At 54.9% G+C, this 19,099-nt stretch overlaps 2 protein-coding genes across 3 annotated transcripts; both read right to left on the bottom strand.

Annotated features, from left to right (window-relative positions):
• Positions 1–321: 321 nt before the first annotated feature.
• On the bottom strand, positions 322–6,853 carry GNB3 (guanine nucleotide binding protein (G protein), beta polypeptide 3). Of its 2 annotated transcripts, none has more exons than XM_011983001.1 (10): positions 6,625–6,853; positions 6,314–6,400; positions 6,033–6,071; positions 4,592–4,698; positions 4,431–4,494; positions 4,144–4,306; positions 3,971–4,037; positions 3,686–3,887; positions 1,877–2,093; positions 322–924 (listed from the first exon to the last, which is right to left on the bottom strand). In XM_011983001.1, the coding sequence occupies exons 2-10, from the start codon at positions 6,368–6,370 to the stop codon at positions 818–820; spliced, it is 1,023 nt and encodes a 340-aa protein (XP_011838391.1). In that variant the 5' UTR covers positions 6,371–6,400; positions 6,625–6,853; the 3' UTR covers positions 322–817. The 2 variants fall into 2 exon arrangements, with proteins under 2 accessions (XP_011838391.1, XP_011838392.1); XM_011983002.1 differs by having other exon boundaries at positions 3,974–4,037; positions 6,625–6,799.
• Positions 6,854–7,787: 934 nt separating this feature from the next.
• On the bottom strand, positions 7,788–19,093 carry P3H3 (prolyl 3-hydroxylase 3). The gene is made up of 15 exons (XM_011983003.1): positions 19,018–19,093; positions 17,947–18,099; positions 17,405–17,606; positions 17,185–17,316; positions 16,606–16,742; positions 16,044–16,133; positions 14,304–14,356; positions 14,139–14,206; positions 13,899–14,023; positions 10,865–10,966; positions 10,376–10,526; positions 10,119–10,236; positions 9,935–10,010; positions 8,497–8,637; positions 7,788–8,341 (listed from the first exon to the last, which is right to left on the bottom strand). The coding sequence occupies exons 2-15, from the start codon at positions 18,040–18,042 to the stop codon at positions 8,180–8,182; spliced, it is 1,653 nt and encodes a 550-aa protein (XP_011838393.1). The 5' UTR covers positions 18,043–18,099; positions 19,018–19,093; the 3' UTR covers positions 7,788–8,179.
• Between the last annotated feature and the right edge of the window lie 6 nt (positions 19,094–19,099).

Below are 19,099 nucleotides of genomic sequence, written 5' to 3'. Positions count from 1 at the left end.
GAACTCCTTAATGGCTTCCCATTGCCCTTAGGAAAACGTCTGGAGTCTCTGGCTTGGCATTCAAGACCTTTTATAATCTGATTCCTTCTCAATCTAACCCTCCCGTACAAACACATGGGCACCACAGGCAGGCCATAGCAAACTGCTGCACACACAGTCCCCCAGCCACCTTCTCCCCCTGACCCATCTCAGGCCTCCTCCCATGAGCCCACAAGCTGTCCAGTACCTAGCCTTTATCACAGCACCTGTAACACATTACTGCCCTTAAATGAGGCCTGGGTCTTTTGGGAACAGAAGGGAGGGGAAGGCAAACATCACAGATGTACCAGGGTGCTACACTTTATTGCAGTTGTCTTAGGAGAGAAAAAAAGGTAGAAAAAGGAGAAAGCATAAATAAGAAGAGGACCAGGACTCTAGTGGTGCCAGAGCCATAGTCACAGGGCCAAATGCCTATACCACCCAGGTCTGGACAAAGGTCGTGGCTCCGGGGGAGGAATCCTAGGGCCTGGGGCCTCAGACTGAAGTCTGCTGGGCCTGCAAAGGGCTGGGGAGGGGCTGGTTGTCCTTGCTCATTAAGGGAGAGGCTGTGAGGACTGTGGGGAGGGAAGGCCATGGGAGGAGATGGGGCAGTTCTTTGCCCCTGTGTCCCTGATGCTTCCTCCCAAAGGCAGAGTCCCCATGCTCCCCACTGCCCTCAAAGGAGAAAGCTTAGTGGGAATGGCACCTGGAATATAGAAGAGAACACCTGAATGAGATGGGGTCGGGGAGGGGCCGCTGAGCGTCTTCACTGCCTTCCGCTTCCCTTTCTCTAGCCTCCTCAGTTCCAGATTTTGAGGAAGCTGTCCCAGGAACCTGTGGCCACAGCCATCCCATCAGCTGTGACTCCCAGGCAGCTGACCCTGTTGTCGTGGCCAGAGAGGATGCCTGAGCAAGAGGGAAAGGAGTCAGCCTGTCTCCAAGCTGATTTGGAAAGCAGTGTGTGCATGTGTGCAAGTGTGTGCATGTGTGTGTGTCGGGTACGTGTGCATGTGTGCGTGTGTGTGCACGTGTGGGTGTGTGTACGTGTGTTTGTGCATGCGTGCCTGAGCACATGCATGCAGGGATCCTAGACTGGGTAGGCTAGGCTCAACCCCTGAAGAAGGCTGAGAGACTGAAAGAGGATTAGCCGTAGGGCAGGGGGTTCTCTCTCAAGAGCTTTGGTTGGGGGAGGGCTGGGATCAGACAGAGAAAAGCTGGAAGCATTTGTGTACTCTGAAAAAAACCGAGGGCACCTTGACAGGTGCTGGAAAGCAGAAGGCAGCCGTTCATCTGATTTCTTTGTTTCCAGATGAAGAAACTGAGGCCCATGGAGGAGTGACTTGTGCAAGGTCACTCAGAGTGAGCAACAGAATTAGGATTTGGATTCTGCACCTGGCCAGTGTTACTTTCGTCAGCACCTGGCCTCTTGATAGAGAAGAAGCCATCCTGTCTGACCAACTTCAGGCTAGTCTTAGATGAGCCCTAGGCAGGAGTCAGGGCCCTCGGGCCACTCCAGATCTCCTTGATTCTGCCTTGATTCCATATTTCCCTGAGGCTGTCTTGCCTCTCAGTGGGTGCCCCTGAAATGCCAGGAACCCAGAACTGACTGGACAGTCATGGTCCACAGATCTAGGGCAGGGAGCAGCCATGGCATTGGGCAGGGGAGAGAGGTTGCTTAGAGCAACTGAGGGAAGACAGTCCTAGTTGGGAGCCAAGGGGTACTGGATTCCAGGAGTGGAGTCACCCAGGACAGCAGTAAGAGAGTCCAAAATGGGAGCTGATGGGGGTACAGAATGAGGAGGGAGGGCTGGAGAGGGGCCTTCCAGCTGAGGAAGCCGCAGCCAGGGCTGGCCCTTACCCACACGCTCAGACTTCATGGAGTCCCAGACATTGCAGTTGAAGTCGTCGTAGCCAGCGAACAGCAGGCGGCCACTGAGGGAGAAGGCCACGGACGTGATGCCGCAGATGATGCTCTCATGGGAGAAGCAGATCAGCTCCTGGTCCGCCCGCAGGTCAAACAAGCGGCAGGAAGCATCATCCGAGCCCGTACAGATGGCCTCTCCATTGGGGAAGAACTGAGGGCATGGGTGGCAAGTGGGTCAGGGATCAGACCTGGGCAGCCCACAGCCTCTCCCGCCCTCTGGCTCCCACCTGACAGCTCCAGGGCAAGCCGCTGCTCTCAGCCTCTCTGCCTGTCCCTTCCTTGTTTTTGGATGAGAAGCAGCCCTGCCAACACGTACCACGTGCCACTGACTTCCCTATGCCCCTCGCCCACTCTGCACCATACAGCGCTGCAGGCAGCCATCATTTCCATGTCACAGGCAAGAGCACCAAGGCTTGCCTGCAGTGACCTGGCTAGAAGGGCAGACGGAGGTTGTCCCAAACTCAGGCTACACAAGTGGGCTGGATCAGGGTGTGCAAGAACAGGGTCAAGTACAAATGCAAGGCCTGAATCTCATTGCGAGGAAATGTCAGATAAACTCAAACGGAAGGAGAGTCTATTGAAAACTGGTTTGTACTCTTCAAAAATGTCAATGACATAAAAGACAATTAAAGGTGGGAAAACAGTTCCAGTTTAAAGGTGGTGACGAAAAAGATATGGCAAGGAAATGTCATGCATGTTTCTAGATTGGATCCTGGACAGAAAAAAACCATAGCTATTATGGACATTTTTGAGGCAGTTGGTGAAATTTGAATATAGACTGTAGACTATAGTATTGTGTCAATGTTAAATTTTCTGATTTTAAGAATCATACTGTGATTATGTTACAGAACGGCTTTGTTTTAGGAAGTACTTAAGGGGTAAGGAAACATGATGTCTGCAAACTACTTTTAAAAGACACAGAAAGAAAATGTGTATCTACATCTAAGTGTGTATGTGTGTGTGTATCTATGGCTATTTCTCTACAGAGAGAAAATGATAAAGCAAACGTGACAAAATGGACTGGGCGTGGTGGCTCATGCCTGTAATCCCAATATTTTGGGAGACTGAGGCAGGAGGATCGCTTGAGCTCAGAAGTTCCAGCTCAGCCTGGGCAACAGTGGGAACCCATCTCTACAAAAAAATCAAAACATTAGCCAAGCGTGGTCGCACGCACCTGTAGTCCCAGCTACTCAGGAGGCTGTGGTGGGAGGATTGCTTGAACCTTGGAGGTTGAGGCTGCAGTGAGCCATGATCGCACCACTGCATCCAGACTGGGCAACAGTGTGAGACTCTGTCCCCAAAAAAAGAAAGAAAGAAAGGGCTAGGGAAGGCTGGGCACGGTGGCTCACACCTGTAATCCCAGCACTGCACTCTGGGAAGCTGAGGTGGGAAGATCGCCTCAGGTCAAGAGTTCAAGACCAGCCTGGCCAACATGGCAAAACCCCATCTCTACTAAAAATACAAAAATTAGCCAGGTATGGTGGCGCACACGTATAATCCCAGCTACTCAGGAGGCTGAGGCAGCAGAATGACTCCAATCCAGGAGGCAGAGGTTGCAGTGAGTCGTGATTGCGCCACTGCACTCTAGCCTGGGTGACAGAGTGAGCCTCTTTCTCAAAAAAAAAAAAAAAAGAAAGAAAGGGCTAGGGAAGCTACGGGAGGGGCAGAGGATGTGTACTGTATGTGTTGTGGGGAGTGCGGGGGAAGGAGTTGGAGTCAAGCGGGGGCGGGGGGTACACTCACACAGATGGCGTTGATGTCCGACTCGTGGCCAGTGAAAGTCTGACGGCAGGTCCCCTCTCGCACATCCCAGAGCTTGGCGCTGGCATCACAGGCCCCCGAAATGAAGAGATTGAAGTCAGGAGACACAGCCAGGCTCATGCAGTCACCCGTGTGTCCCACAAATACAGTCTTCTGCTGCCCAGTCTCAATGTCCCACAAGGCACTGCCAAAAGGGAGGGAGACTGTTAGAGAAAGGCCAGGCCAGGCCCACTCCCAAGCCCCAGCACCAGCAACGTTCAGCCTCACCACGTGGTGTCCCCCGAGCTGGTCACAATATTGTTGTCATCCAGGAAGCGGCAGCAGGAGAGATAACCTGGAGGTGGTTAGAAGGACAGTGCCCTGGCTGCACAGCCACAGCCCACTGGAAACCCAGGATTCTCTGAACCCCTCAGGAGGGGAGGAGAGGGTCTCTCCCTCACCTGTGTGAGCAGAAAGCTCCCGGCTGACCTTGACATTGCCCTCACGGGATTTGAGGTTGTAGATAGAACACATGTTGTCCAGCCCCCCACATGCCACAAAGTTCCCTGATGGGGCATAGGCACAGGTCATCACCCAGGAGGAGCGCAGTGGGATGGCATGCACCTACAGGGAGGGTGGTTTGATCAGAGATGGCACCGGAGCCAAGCTCCCAGCTGGGCAGAGGAGGGTAGGCATAGCGCCCCAGGAAGGATGCGGCGGTGGAGGCTCGGGGAGGCAGGGCTGGTACCTTGTTGGTGGTGTAGCTGTCCCACACGATCAGCTTCCCATCTTGCGAGGCACTTACCAGCAGCCTGGGGAGAGGGCATCCCATATTACACAAGCCTCTCCTTCCCGCCTTCCTCACTCCCGCTCTCGCCCTCCCATTCTCGGTTCCCCCCAAAGCCTCACTTGGAGTCAGTGGCCCAGTGCATGGCATAGATCTTGGCCAGGTGCCCCCTTAACGTCCGCCGTGTCCGCATCTGGACTCGTCCCACCACCTCTAGGCCAGACACCAGCTGCAGAGAGAGGGGCATTGAATATCGGGGTGAGCAGGTTACATGCCCGGATGTCTGTCACTGATCTATACAAGTTCCTGCTCTGTGCCAGGCTCCAGGTCAGGCCCCCAGCCTTAGAGAAATAAGCCTCTGTCCTGGAGTGTCTTAGACTGATGTGGGACAGAGATGCATGCATGGCCAGGGGTGTGCTGCTAAGTGTTTAACAAGCACCTCTCCAGTGTTGGTGAGGAAGGTGGGAAGGTGATTTCCGTGATATGAATACTTGCACGTTGACCAATTTCAAGCTGCCAATGTGAGGTCATTGGAAACAGATTTGGGAAGAGATGCACACGGTTGGCTCTTCCAAGCTGAGAGGAGCCTGCCGTCAGCCACCACTGCAGCAGGGCTAGCTTTTTAACTGGGTGCCTGGGGCATCACCGTTACCCTGAACCGCACCTCCGGAAATTTGTGGTACTATGCCCCTTGAGCTCTAACCAGATTTTAGACTTAGGCTGGGGGTCCACAGTGAACAGACTTGATTTGCCATCACTTGCTTTGTTATCTTTTTTTAGAAAAATTAAAAACAATGTTTTTATATGAAGATGAGATCTCACTCTGTTGCCCAGGCTGGTCTCAGACTCCTGAGCGTAAGCGATCCTTCCACGTCAGTCTCCCAAAGTGCTGCGATTACAGGCGTGAACCACTACGCCCGGCCTGCTTTGTTATCTTGGGCAAGTTACCTCACCTCCCTGAGTCTGTTTAGTGAAGGTGTAAAATGAGGCTTATCACAGCACCTACCTTACAGAGATATCATGAAATTAAATGAAATTAGGTATTTATGCAGCTTAACCCAGTATCTGGCTCATAAAAAGTCTTCACTGTTAACATATTTAATCCAATCTAAGACGCATCACTAAGAATAAAAGATGCTGCCAATTCTAATTGAAACGATGATCCATTGTTGAATGCATCTTGATTTCAGAGATGTCAAAATGTGAAGAAATGTGCATCTTAGAATTGATAAAATACAGTAGAGAACACCAGCAATTAGAGTCTACAAGGGCTTTCTCATTTACAAAGTACTATCGCCTCTTCATCTTCAAGGCCCTGGGAGGGGGCTGTGGTGACTCTTGTCCTATGGACAAGAATAGGAACCGTGTCTGCATCTTTCCCATCCAATATGGTGCCTGGCTCAGAGCAGGTCCCACTAAATGTTGGCTGAATGAATTAATTAATGGGTTTCCTCACTCCAAGGACAGGCTGTACTAACGCTCGGAGCAACGGGCTATTGCAGCTCAGGGAGCTCCCTTCCCCTCCCGCAATGCCCTGCCTTAGGCGGGGACAGGGGGTCTTACCTCTGCCAGAGTAACGTCAGCACAGGCTTTCCTGGCATCCTGCAGGGAAAGCAGACATCAGGGGAGCAAGGGCAAGGTGGGGGTGGTGGGTGCATGGGCCTTCAGGGCAGGTTGGGCTTGGGGCACTGGGGCTTGGGGGTCTCAAATATGCAAGCCAAGTTTAGAAAGTCCCTGGTCACTTCTAGTCACTCAAGAGCAAACCCAGTCCCCTCCCCCTGAGCCACACTCCCTCATGTCCCCAGCTCTTTTCTGGGGCCCCAGTGGGAGGGCTCTGGAGTTACTGCAATCTGCTTCTTGAGCTGCTCCGCTTCCTGACGCAGTTGCTCCATCTCCCCCATGGCTGACAGGTCGAGGGGTAGCTCTGGCTCCTGCCAGGAACATGGGGTCCGTGTTGAGAAACCCCCACCAGGCTGTGCTTCTGCCCTTCATGCCCACACCAGACTCCAAGACACAGGGCAATGCCTGGGTGGCTGCACCCCCTCCCCAGCTAGGCTCTCCAAGTTTGAGGGTCCTTTGCCTCCAGCCCCAGCCTGCCTGAGCCCTGCCTGCGCCCCAGCCCAGGAGAGCAGAGCCCAGGCCAGCTCCCTCTTACTTGGGCTCTGGCTGGACCTCGGCGGGGTTTCCAGCTCCGGTTCCTGGGAGCCTCCTTACTCCCTCAGCTGCGACGCTTGCGGCCGCCCGTCACCTGCCCAGGCTCTGCTGCCAGAGGAGCTGGCCTGGCCTGGCTCCGACCGGTGGGGGGTTGGGGGGGCCTGACAGGGAAGGGTAGAGCCAACCACAACGTCAGGCAAATGAAATCAGCTGGCAGGGGTGGGGGGAAGAGGACAGGGAGGGAGGGAGGTGTGTGGCTTCCAGAGAGACTTGGGCCCAGCCTGGAGGAGGGGTGGGGGCGGGAGTGTGGGGCCGTAGAGAGGAGCAGCCCCCACCACAAGCCCTGAGAGGGGAGGGGGTGAAGGGGCGCTTCCCTGGTCAGTCTCTGCAGGCAGAGATAAGAGCATCAGGCCCCATGGGATTAGAGCAAAGCTGTGAGTAGATTAAGGGTTGGGGTTTGGGAGGGGTGCAAAGGAGCAGAAGCAACTACAGCTCCAGTGGCCACCCCGGTCCGGGCCCCCATCCGTGGTGATGATCTCAGCAGTCAGGGCCACTTAGCAAGCAGGCCAGAAGGCGGGATATAAGGGTGATAGATGGCCCCGTTGTCAGTACCTCAAACTGTGCTCCTTAGCTCAGGGTGGTGGGGAAGAGGGTTTGGTGAGTATGGGAGGGTACAGGCAGGAGCTGAGATTAGAAAGGACTGATCTGGATAATCCTTCTTCTCGACAAACCCCAACCAGCTGCCTCTGGGTCTGATCCTGTGGGGGGAGAAAGGTACAGGGGACCCACAGAGAACGATGGACAGGTCTGCCCCTGTTGTGGGTGGGCAAGGGAAGCCCCGCACCCTGCTCCCAGGCTGGGGCCTCGCCCCCTCCTTGCCCTCTTGCGGCTGTGAAAGCAGGAGTCAGAGAGAAAGCAGGCGGCCCTAAGTCTCAGCAAAAGCTCCGAGAGGGAAGACAGGGCTTAGACTTGGAGGCCTAAGGAGCAGCTGCCAGGGGCTTGGGTGATTTGCATGAGGGGAGCAGGTGGCTGAGATTTCCCTGACAAATCACAGGCTCCAGGGGCCCCGCCTCTGGGAGGCCCAAAGACACCTGTCTCCTCCCAGGCCAGCCAGAGCCACCCCCACCTCCAGCTATCACGGAATCTGTGATACACTCGACTGGCCCCTGGCTGAGGGATCTTCATGACCTTTATTGCACAGACTGGGAGAGAGCAGCAGGGTTATGCCCCCAACCCCACCATCCTCTTCATTTAAAGCATCAGCCTCCTCCCCTGCCATTTCCGTTCAGGGAGGCACAGTGTTCCCCATCTGTCCGGGGCTGCAGGTCCGGCAGCTGGGCCCAGTCCCGGCTCCCCAGCCCTGGTGAGCTCCAGGCTACCCTGTGCATTGTCCTCTGAGTCCAGGCCCTTGTGGGTCCCCAAGATGGTGGGGGTGCAGGGACAGAGAGCTCGCTGTTCTGCTCCTGATGTCACGCAGGGGCTTTCTGTGGGTCCTGGCATCAAGACGGCCTTGCACAAGTCAAGTGGCCCCATCCTCAAGGAGCTGGCTCAGCCACTCACAGCTCCTCCTGAACCCGAGGTGCCTTTCCAGCCTTGTCTTGGACCCTCTGGTGCCTGCGGCTAGGGGGCTCTGGGGAAGGGTCTTTGCTGGGCATTTCTTCCTCTTCCTCCTCCTCCTCCTCTGACTCCTGCAGCAGTTCTTTGGCTTCTATCCACTCCTGGGGTTGGGGAGGAGAATGTGGCCAGTTCCCTGCACCCATCTTCCCTGGGCCAGCTCAGCCCCTGCCCCTCACCGACTGTGAGCCTTCTCAGGGGTGCCTGCCCACCCTTCACGCACCAGGAGAACCACATCCCTTCCTACCCCACTCCTTACCTGCTCCCTGTGCTCAGGTGCCCATGTGTGCCACAGCGCCAGGGCACAGCGCCGTCCCCGAGTCACGGCCCACACCCCATGGGGATTCTCCCCACCGGAGCTGAAGGCTACAAGGCGTCCACAGCGAGGACGCACCCGAGCCTGGGGGGATGAGGGCAGGTTCAGCTCCAGGGACCGGCTCTCTCAGAGAACTTGGCCCTCACTCCCTAGAGCAGGATGGGGACAGGGGCACAGAGAGGGTCAGCCCTCTCGCTATCACTTCCCACTCCTTAATTCAGGGACTAGCTTGGGGCGAATGGGAAATCAGCTTCAACTTGCAGAGCAAAAATGCCAGATTAAGGCAAGAGGAGTTGGAAACCAAAGGAAAAAGGGGTCTCCATGGAGGGTCTCCTGTTGGTTCCTGACCCCCAGTACCCTGATTTTTCCAACTCAGCCCTTTGAACCCAGGATGTGAAGCAATCTGGGGGCGGGCATGCAGTACTAGACTCTGTGTAGAAGGGGATATGGATATTGGAGCCATTTTCACACCCCACACCCAGATGAAAAATCACTGCCCCTCTCCTCCTACCCAATCCTAGCCCCTGGCATCTAGAAATTTCCCACTTAACAGTCATTAATTGCTTATTATTACCAGGCACTGCCTCATTCTTTTAGGTACATTACCTAAATTACTTCCTACAATGACCCTTTAAAATAGGTACTATTGCCCAGGCGCGGTGGCTCAAGCCTGTAATCCCAGCACTTTGGGAGGTTGAAGCGGGCAGATCACGAGGTCAGGAGATCGAAACCATTCTGGCTAACACGGTGATACCCCGTCTCTGCTAAAAATACAAAAAATTAGCCGGGCGTGGTGGCAGACGCCTGTAGTCCCAGCTACTTGGGAGGATGAGGCAGGAGAACGGCATGAACCCGGGAGGCAGAGCTTGCAGTGAGCCAAGATCGCGCCACTGCACTCCAGCCTGGGTGACAGAGCGAGACTCTGTCTCAAAAAAAAAAGAAAAAGAAAAAGAAAAATAGGTACTATTATTATCACCTCAATTTAGGAAACTAAACCTCAGAAAGGTTAAGAATGTGAGCCCCAGTCGAGGTGGCCCTGGTATCTGTGCGCCAGCCACTGTGCTCATCTCACTGCAAAGAGGAAGGACTATTTCAAGTTCCCCAAATCCCTAGAATAGGGCCATGGAGTCCTGGAGGCACCTGCAAGCTGTGCTTCATTCCCCCTTCTTTAGGAGGTGAGACGAATAGTGATGGCAGGGTTGGGGGGCCCACCTGCAGACCTAGCTACGGAGGAAGCAGCGCGAGGGCTGGGGAGGCAGGGAAGTGAAAGGGTTAAAAGCACTGGCCATTTCCCTGCATTTGCCTCTGGAACCTTCTGTTTTGAATCCTGACCCCACAGCTGGGCCCTCTGTCACACCGTCACACCCCCCACTCCACGCACCGTGACAGTGAGGGCGTTGGGCTCCGTGAAGAACAGGTCCCCACCCTGGAAGTCATCGTTGAGGTAGAGGAGTCCACTGCGGAGGGAAAAAGGCAAGACACAGTGAGACCCCAACCCAGGCCCAGGCCGGCAGTGGGATGACCTTTGTCTGCCCACCTGCCTGACCCCTAGAGGGGCTGCCCACCTGTAGTCCCGATAGGTGTAGGCTGGGGGCTCCCGCCAGCACTCTCCTGTGTCGGGGTCCAGGACGCAGTTGTCTGCGTGCACTGGGTGACTCAGGTCCATGCGCTGCTCTTGCTCTCCTAGGACACAAAGGAGTCTGGGGCTACCTCTGTGCCCCTGTGGGCTCATGCCATGCACATCCACCCTGGGGCTCTTGGGGGCAGTGTCCTGGGGGCAGGGCCTGAGCTTGGAGAAGAGCAGTGGGGGTCCCTGTCATACCTTCTATGGCGCTGCGGCACACCAGGTGGGTGAAGGACAGATGCAGGGGCCGTTCCGGGGAGAAGTAGGCCTGGGTCAAGGTCCGCACCCGCTCGCTCACCTCCAGAAGCAGCTTAGCACCCTGACTGCCCACTGTCCCAGCCCGGGCCAGCTGCAGGCAGCGAAAGGCAGCAAAGAAACGGAGGAAGGCAATGGGAAGGTGGTCTCAGCCCTAGCTCCTGCCCATCTCTGCTGCTCTCCACCCGGAGGTTTGGAGTCTCTCAGCATCCAGCTCTGTCCATCAGCCCAAACTGCTCCTTCTGTCTTTCCATGACAACAACCCTGGCCCCTGCTCTCAGAACATCCCTTTTCTCCATGCTGGGTCCTATCAGGTAGTCTCGGTCCCAAGAAAGCTCCTTCACAAAAGCCCAGGCCCTGGGGCCCGGCTTCCTGCACAGCCTCTCCTCCAGGTCTGGGCATCAGATGGACCCAGGTGCCTCCTGTGCTCACCTGTGCAGCCTTAAGCACTGTGAGCCCCTCGAAGCGTTCATGGGGGGTGTGAGGGGAGCGGCGACCACGATAGCCAGACCTGGCTCCAGCCCCAGCTGCATCCTAAATAGGGAGGAGTTTACCGTGGTGTCACTCCCCCAGCCCCTCACTGTCTGCAGGGCTGCAGACCCTCCCTCCGGCCCTCCCGCTCCCAGAAGAAGCTAGATGCTCCCACAGTTCTGTTGCAGCTCCTCTTCCTGAATGCTGCTCCTTCCCAGAGAGTGCCCCCCGCCACGGCTGGCCGACTGTCCCTCTCTAGTACAGGCTGGAATCCTGCTTACCAAGGGGACTGTGGACAGAACTCGGGAGAGCTTCCTACAGCAGTAAGGGGGCCTCTGAGAGGGTAGGGACAGCTGGGAAAGTGGGGCAGAGCTGGGAACTAGGCAGGAAGGGCTTGATCATTAATCCCTGATGAGCCAAGAATAGAGGAGTCTCTCTGGAAACAGGACCCTAACAGGAAGTTCCACAGTTAGGCCAGGTCCTGGCAGGAAGCTGACTGGCGGTAGGGCGACAGCATCAGCGGGCTATCCCTCTCTGACCTCTTCCCACCTGACATTCTCTCGGGGAAACTGTGGACTCCGTGGCTCCCCCACTCCTTGATACTGAGTCACAATTACCCAGCCACCTATGCGACCAGTCTCACTACCTGGAGGTCTCCTAATATTTCGATGTCTACACTGGAATCATTCCCTTTTCTGACACCCATTTTTTTGTCCACTTTTTGAATCTGTTTAAGCACCACTATCTAGTTACCCCCGCATACAAATCTCACTTCTGAGAGACACCGAGTCACCCAAGCCATCTAACCTGGGTTTTTTGTTTTTTGCTTTTGAGACCGGGTCTTGCACTATCGCCCAGGCTGGGGTGAGTGGCGTGATCATAGCTCACTGCAATCTCCACCTCCCAGGCTCCGGAGATCCTCCCACTTCAGCCTCCCAAGTAGGTGGGAGAATATAGGTGCATAGGCCCAGCTAATGTTTTGTATTTTTTGTAGAGATGGGGTTTTACCACAATGCTCAGGCTGGTCTGGAACTCCTGAGCTCAAGCCATCCACCCGCCTCAGCCTCCTGAAGTGCTGGGATTACAGGTGTGAGCCACCTCGCCAGCCAACAGTGGCACTCGTCAATTACTCCGTTCTCGCGGTCTTTTCTCCTGCTGCATTCTACGCACTGCCACTAGAGGGATCTACCACTTCTACAGGTTACTCCAGACCCTGCTCTTGGAGGTTCTACAGGAATGCAAAAGTCAACCGCTCCTAAAATCCTTCAGTAGCTGTCTACCATACACAGATAAAGTCCCAACTCCTTGGGAGGCCACAGAAGACCCTCACTGTCCCTGGGCCTTCATGTCTGGGCTCTCTCCCTCTTCCCCTATACTGCCTCTTGGTAACATACACCCTGATGATTCTATGTTCTTAATTAATTAATTTTTTTAAAAAAATTTATTTTTCGAGATGGAGTTTTGCTCTTGTTGACTAGGCTGGAGTGCAATGGCAGGATCTCGGCTCACTGCAACCTCTGCCTCCTGGGTTCAAGTGATTCTCCTGCCTCAGCCTCCCCAGTAGTTGGGATTATAGGCACCTGCCACCATGCCCACTAATTTTTTTGTATTTTTAGTAGAGACCGGGTTTCACCATGCTGGCCAAGTTGGTCTTGAACTCCTGACCTCAAGTGATCCACCTGCCTTGACCTCCCAAAGTGCTGGGATTACAGGCATGAGCCACCACACCCAGCCAGTGATGATTCTATGTTCTAAGAGCTTTACCATGTGCTAACTCATTTAATCCTCACAACACTATGACAAAAACACTATTATTATCCCCATTTTATAGATGAGCAAACTAGGTTCAGAGATATTAAAATAAATTGCCCAAGATCACACAGGTAATGACTATTGGAGCTGGCACTGCTCTCACCCCTGTGCTTGACTGCAGTTCCCAGAATGCACCTTGCTCTTGTCCCTCTTAGACTGATTCCACGCCCCCATCGCCTGGTTAACTTATCCTTAAGACTGAGCTCAAACACCACCTCTCCAGCAAGCCTTCTGTAACTGCGCATTTCAGCACTTCTATCTGGATGAGTACATTTTTTTTTTTCTTTTGAGACAGAGTTTCGCTCTTGCTGCCCAGGCTGGAGTGCGATGGCACAATATCAGCTCACCACAACCTCCACCTCTCAGGTTCAAGCGCTTCTCCTGCCTCAGCCTCCCAAGTAGCTGGGATTACAGGCATGTGCCACTATGCCTGGCTAATTTTTTTGTATTTTTAGTAGAGACGGGGTTTCTCCGTATTGGTCAGGCTGGTCTCGAACTCCCAGCCTCAGGTGATCCACCCGCCTCAGCCTCCCAAAGTGCTGGGATTACAGGCATGAGCCACCGCACCCAGCCCAAGTACATACTTCTTTTACCAAACTTACCACCTGCTTATATGATGTATTTCCTTGTCTGTTCCACCTCTACACTGGAGCTCCCAAAGGGCGGAGTCTATAATCATCTTCCTCTCCCTAGAACCTAGCAGTTTCTGGGGTACAGCAGCTACTCAATGAGTATGTTACTGAATGAGCACTAACCTGAGATAAGGTTTGAAGCTTCATAAATGGTAGCCTCAACCTGGTGAGTATGAGTCATTCAGCCCAAACTAGAAGGAGGGAAAGAAAGGCCTGCGTGTCTGCTGAGCCATCAGTCAAGCCAGTAACTAAACTCTTGGCTAACCAAGCAATCCTTACCTGCACACTCATCCATTTTTATGCCTTTGTGGTTTTTGTTTTGTTCTTCCTATCAATTTCTAGCAAAATTCGTAAAATTTGTAAAGAACATCCACCTGTGTCAGCTAAATTAAGACACGAAGGAACTTATCTGCAGCTGAGAGGCAGTGGTAACCACAGTCCCGGTTGGATAATCAGGACAGGCAGAACAAGGGGGGCAGGCCAAGAGCAAGGGAACAGGCAGTTGTACCCAAGGGTCTTGAACGAGCTGATGAACTTGCAGGTCTTCCTACCTTAGCCAGCTGCAGCAGCACCCCACACTCGGCTGGGGTGAGCAGCCCATCCAACACCGCCCGCTCCGACCCATTTAGCTGCCTGGAATCCTGGGTCAAGGTCACACCCTCCAGGAGAAGGACATCTGCCAGGGAAAAGACAGAGCAGAGGTGGCTGAGCAACCCCTAAGGGCAGGCAGAGCAGTAGCTGGCAGCCCCCAGACCCTCCAGGCTCCTGTCTCCTCCCTCCCAGGAACTCACCCTTCCAGTAGGTCAAGGGCTTTGGCTTCGGGGGCTCATGGTCCCAAGGCCTCTTCTCTTGATCCTCTCTCAGGGGTGAGAGATGTGCTCAGTGGGTGCACAGGACAGTCCAGACCCAGCCTCCCAGCTCAGGCCGAGTGCCTCCCACCACAGGGCATCTCCTACCTGAGCTTTTCTCTAAGGGCCTCAGGGATGAGAGCTGCAGGGGTCCAGGGGTCCTGTGACAGTCCAGAAAAGCATCATCATCCACCAAGATCAGACCCTGGGATCCCTGACATTAGAGCTGAAATATCTCGTTAAGGTCCTCCTGTTTCCAGAGAGGGAGACGGAGGTAGGAAGAGCCTGAGAATCAATGTCAGGCGCCCTGGGCAGTGGACCAAACTCTGTAACAAGTACAACTATAACTCCTATAGCACTTACTATCTATCGGCTGGGGGCTATTCTAAGAGCTTCATTCATGGAAATTGAATTTCTCCTTTAAAGTTCACAATAGTTTCATGAAACAGACAATATTAAAGTGCTCATTTTGTCATTGAGAGCCCTGAAATATGGAGAAGTAAAGTAACATGCTCAAGATCACACAGCTAGAAGTGACAGAGTTACTTTTTTGTTTGGTGGTTTTTTTTTTTTTTTTTTTTTGAGACAGAGTCTCACACTGTCGCCCAGGCTGGAGTGCTATGGTGCGATCTCAGCTCACTGCAACCTCTGCCCCCCGGGTTCAAGTGATTCTCTTGCCTCAGTCTCCCAAGAAGCTGGGATCATAGGCACCCGCCACCACGCCTGGCTAATTTTTTGTATTTTCAGTAGAGACAGAGTTTCACTATGTTGGCCAGGCTGATCTTGAATTCCTGACCAAGGCCCACTTCAGCCTCCCAAAGCAGAGTCAGGTTTTAAACTAGCCTCAGGCCAGGTGCAGTGGCTCACGCCTGTAATCCCAGTACTTTGGGGGGCCGAGGCAGGTGGATCACCTGAAGTCAGGAATTCAAGACTAGCCTGGCCGACATGGTGAAACCCCGTCTCTACTAAAAATACAAAAATTAGCCAGGGAAGGTGGTGGGCACCTGTAATCCCAGCTACTCGGGAGGCTGAGGCAGAAGAATCACTTGAACCTGGGAGGTGGAGGTTGCAGTGAGCCAAGATCACACCATTGCCCTCCAGCCTGGGTGACAGAGTGAGACTCTGTCTCCAAAAATTAAAATTAAAATTAAAAAATTAGCTTCAGAGTTCTCACTTTTAACCAGTGGTTCTCAAGCAGGATACTTCTGCCCCCCAGGGGTCAATTAAGCAAAGTCTGGAAACATCATTGATTGTCATGACTCAGGGGCTGTCAATGTGCTATTGATCTCTACTGGGTAGAGACCAGGGAAGCTGCTGAATACCCTCCAAGGCATAGGACAGGCCCTGCCCTCTGCCCCAACAAAGCATTATCCAAAATGTCAGATCCAAAATATCAGTAGTGCCAGGAAGGCTGAGAACGCCTGCTTTATGCCCTAGTCCTAGCCACAGATAACCTCTGCCCCGCAGTTTCCTCTCATAACTACAAGAAGAGAAATAAAAGCAGCAGTAACAAAGCTTTCTATGTTGTTATCAAATGATGTGGTTTCAACAACCCTGTGATAACCCTGTGAAATAGATGTGATTATTCCAACTTACAGGTAAGGAAGTTGAGGCAGAGGCAAGTTGAAGTTCAGAGACGTTTGGGGCAGAGGAGGACTGACACTTAGGCCTGTGTGACCCCAAAGCTGCCCTAACGACAGGCACACTGTCTCTGTCCCTGTAAAACTGGGATGGCAGACTCTTCTCCAAGCCTCATGGTGGAAAAGTGGAAAACTCTGTTGCAAACCAAAGTGCCATCCCTCCTGCGAGTGCGGAGGGGTGGGATGGGACAGAAGCAGAATGACTCACAGGATCCTTGAAGCTGGCCCCCAGGTGCTCCATGGCATAGTAGAGCTGCCTCTTCTCCCCCAGGGATCGGAGGATGAAGCGTTGGATGTCCTGAGGGTGAGATGATGAGCAGTGAAGGGGGGCTGAAGGAGGGCAGGGAAACCCAGGCTCTAGGGCACTGCCTGGGTGCTCCATGCTCCCTGAACCTGGCACCATGCCCCCTGGTTCCTCCGTTCAACGTTCCCCCTCAGCAGCTTCAGAGCGTCTGGGCTCAAACTGGAAAGGGTGTAGGGGGTGGGAGTGTGTGTGAGTGTGTGGGGGTGTGTGTGCATGAGCTCGGGGGCTGGTGGCAGGCAGGAGTGAGGTAAAGGCAAGAGAGATGGGACTGAGGGCTAGAATCGGAACTCCAGGCTGCCGTGGGGAGCAGGGAGTGGAGATGGAAGTCGGATGCTGGACTTGGAGTCCTCTGGGTGACTAGAATGCTTGGCTAAGAGGTCAGCAGGGGGTGGGGGTCCAGGTTACTTCTCAGGTCTATTTGTTTGATTTGGGGCTACCTCCCAGGTACGTGTGGAGAGGGGGTTACCTCTCTGGGTCCGAGGCCAGGTCTCGGCTCTCCCAGCTGGACCTGGTACTGGTTCAGAGCCCTCTTGGCAGCCTCATCGTCCGGGTAGAAGAGCAGGACACTCAGGACATTTTCTATTGCCTGGGACAGATTGCCCACTGGAGAGGGAGTGACAAGGTCAGGGGTCAGGGGATAAAGACTTAGAGCACACTGATCCCTGGGGCAGAGGCAGTGCTGGAGAAGGTGGTCTCCAGAGGCCAGCCGGCCAACTCCAAGAGCCCCCCTCCCACAGACAAGTTCAACTGCCGGTTCTTTCAAACGCTGGTGCAAACATACCTTAGCTGGAGATTTCAAAGAAGAGCAAGAGGGAGGAAAATAAAGGAAGGTGAGAAGCAGCAAGGCAGAAGGAAGCCCATCTCCTGAGCTTGTCACAGGCGCCAAAGGAGAGCAAATTAGAGTCCTTGTGAAGTGATGGTTCCCACTGGAGCCCTGACAGTGAAACTACAAATCCAGAGACAGATGGGAGGGATAGAGAGATGGAGCTCAGGATAGCAGCAGAGGCAAATCTTCACTCCGCGTTTCCACCCTTCCCAAACTGACCCTGAGCATGGGCCTCATGTAGCCGCCTCAGCTGGCTGGGAAGGAAGTCTGGGACAGGGAAGCTGCGACCAGGGCGTGTGGCTGTTTCCCCTACACAGCGTTGCCGGCACTGCAGGACCTGAATCCAGTGTCCTGCAGAGGAGACCCATGAGCCATTCAGCTTGTTCATGCCCCTCCCTGGGCACCGACCCACCCCCCACACACACTCCCAGCCCCGTACTTGCAATGGCCTCATAGAGGCCCCCCTGGCTCCCAGCCCCATCCTCCTCTTCTTCAGCCCCCTCCTGCTCCTCAGGCCCCTGGCAGTCAGCACGGCAGCTCTCCATCTGGGCCAGGCTCCCCTGCAGGGCCTCCTCTAGCCTGGGCAGTGCCAGTCCTGCCTCCTGGCGCTCCAGTAGCTCCAGGCCGGTGTCATAGGCTGCCTGTTGGGGAAGGGAGCAGTCACCTGAGATCCAGGGGGTTGCCAAACTGGGAGGTAGAGAGGAGAGCGGTGTTGGTCTCATTTGGGGCAAGGACTCCATGTCCCTCTTCACCATGGAGAAGAATAAGGGTGGGCCTCAGAATCGTAATGTTGGAACATCAGATTTCAGCGATCGTCCAGGAAGGAAAGGAAGTCCTAGAGAAGGACTCCCCACCAGGGTCACTGAGGATCATTACCCCATCTCCGTATGCTGAAGCAGCACAATGCAGCAGTTTAGTGAGGCCTGTGTATCCAGCCAGGAAAAGGCTGGGGGCAAGACGGGGTGGTGCTGGGGGTCTCACCCAGTGGGGCGGCGTCTCCAGGTCCCGGAAGCTCTGGGGCTGAACTCCCGACATTCGTCTGTACTTAGCCATGTCCTCTCGCATCTGCAGGTGCATAGGGTTTGCTACAAAGAAGGTGTGTGCTGCGGCGGCTGCCAGATCCAGCTTCTTCAACTGAGGAGGCGGAGGGAGGAGGGCATCAGAGCCCTGGGATGGAGGTCACACCTCTGCTCCCTGGCCGGCCTCCCCACCCTACCCCAGACACACACTCTGGGTGCCCAAGAGCCTCATGGAAGACTGGCCAATAAGAACCGCCCACCGCCCAAATTGCAGACCCCCTAGAAGCCAGAACATTGGGACTCTCAGAAGGCTGACACCGAAGGAAAGGGGGTCTAAAGACGTAGGAGTTGGGTGGGACCTGGGCCTCAGGACTTCAGGCCCTCAATTTGGGAGACCAGGTGGAAGTGATGGGCTTAAGTGAGGTGGGGAAGCGGGGGAGACCTCAGCGTCCAGCAAAACCCGCAGGTCTCTAGGACCCTGAGCTGAGGTGAGTGCAACCGGCGCCCCGCTTCCCCAGCCACGTAGGCAACTGCTGCGGTACCGGCGGCTGCGGCGTGCTGTCCCCTCCCCGCCCGCAGAGGTCTGGCCTCGGAGGCCTCCAACCTTGCCTCCGTCTGCTCCTTCCTTTCCGAAGCTACCTCCTGCCCCAAGCGAAGGTTCACACTCACCACCACCCCCGACACACACACACCCACGCACACTTCCCGTCCGACAGCCGGTTTCGCCCCCACCGCCTCCGCTTCATTCCTAGGAAGAGGCGGCCCTGTCCCTCCATCTTCGATCTGCTCCCGACCCGCCTCACGACCTCCCCGCCCCATTCCCACTCTGCTCGCACTCCCCCTCGGCTGCTCTTCCGCGATCTCAACAGGTCCTCGCGGTTGCTTAGCCAGCTCCAAAGCAGAGGCCGGCGGTACGCCCCCCAGCCCCGTCCGGGGTCCGGGCAACAGCATTCCGCCTACTACTGGGCATCGAAAGTAGGACAGCGTCGTGGTGAGGGCTGGGACCCTCGGAGCTGCCCGGCCCGCTCCCCACCTGGTAATAGGCCCTCTGCAGGTAGTTGTAGGGCTCCCGACGGCGGAAGGCGTCCCGGAGCGTGCTCCCCACGCGAAGCCGC

Source organism: Mandrillus leucophaeus, unplaced genomic scaffold, assembly GCF_000951045.1.
Source record: "Mandrillus leucophaeus isolate KB7577 unplaced genomic scaffold, Mleu.le_1.0 Scaffold245, whole genome shotgun sequence".
NCBI classification, from domain to species: Eukaryota; Metazoa; Chordata; class Mammalia; order Primates; family Cercopithecidae; genus Mandrillus; species Mandrillus leucophaeus.
This window is presented reverse-complemented; position numbering and strand designations above follow the sequence as displayed.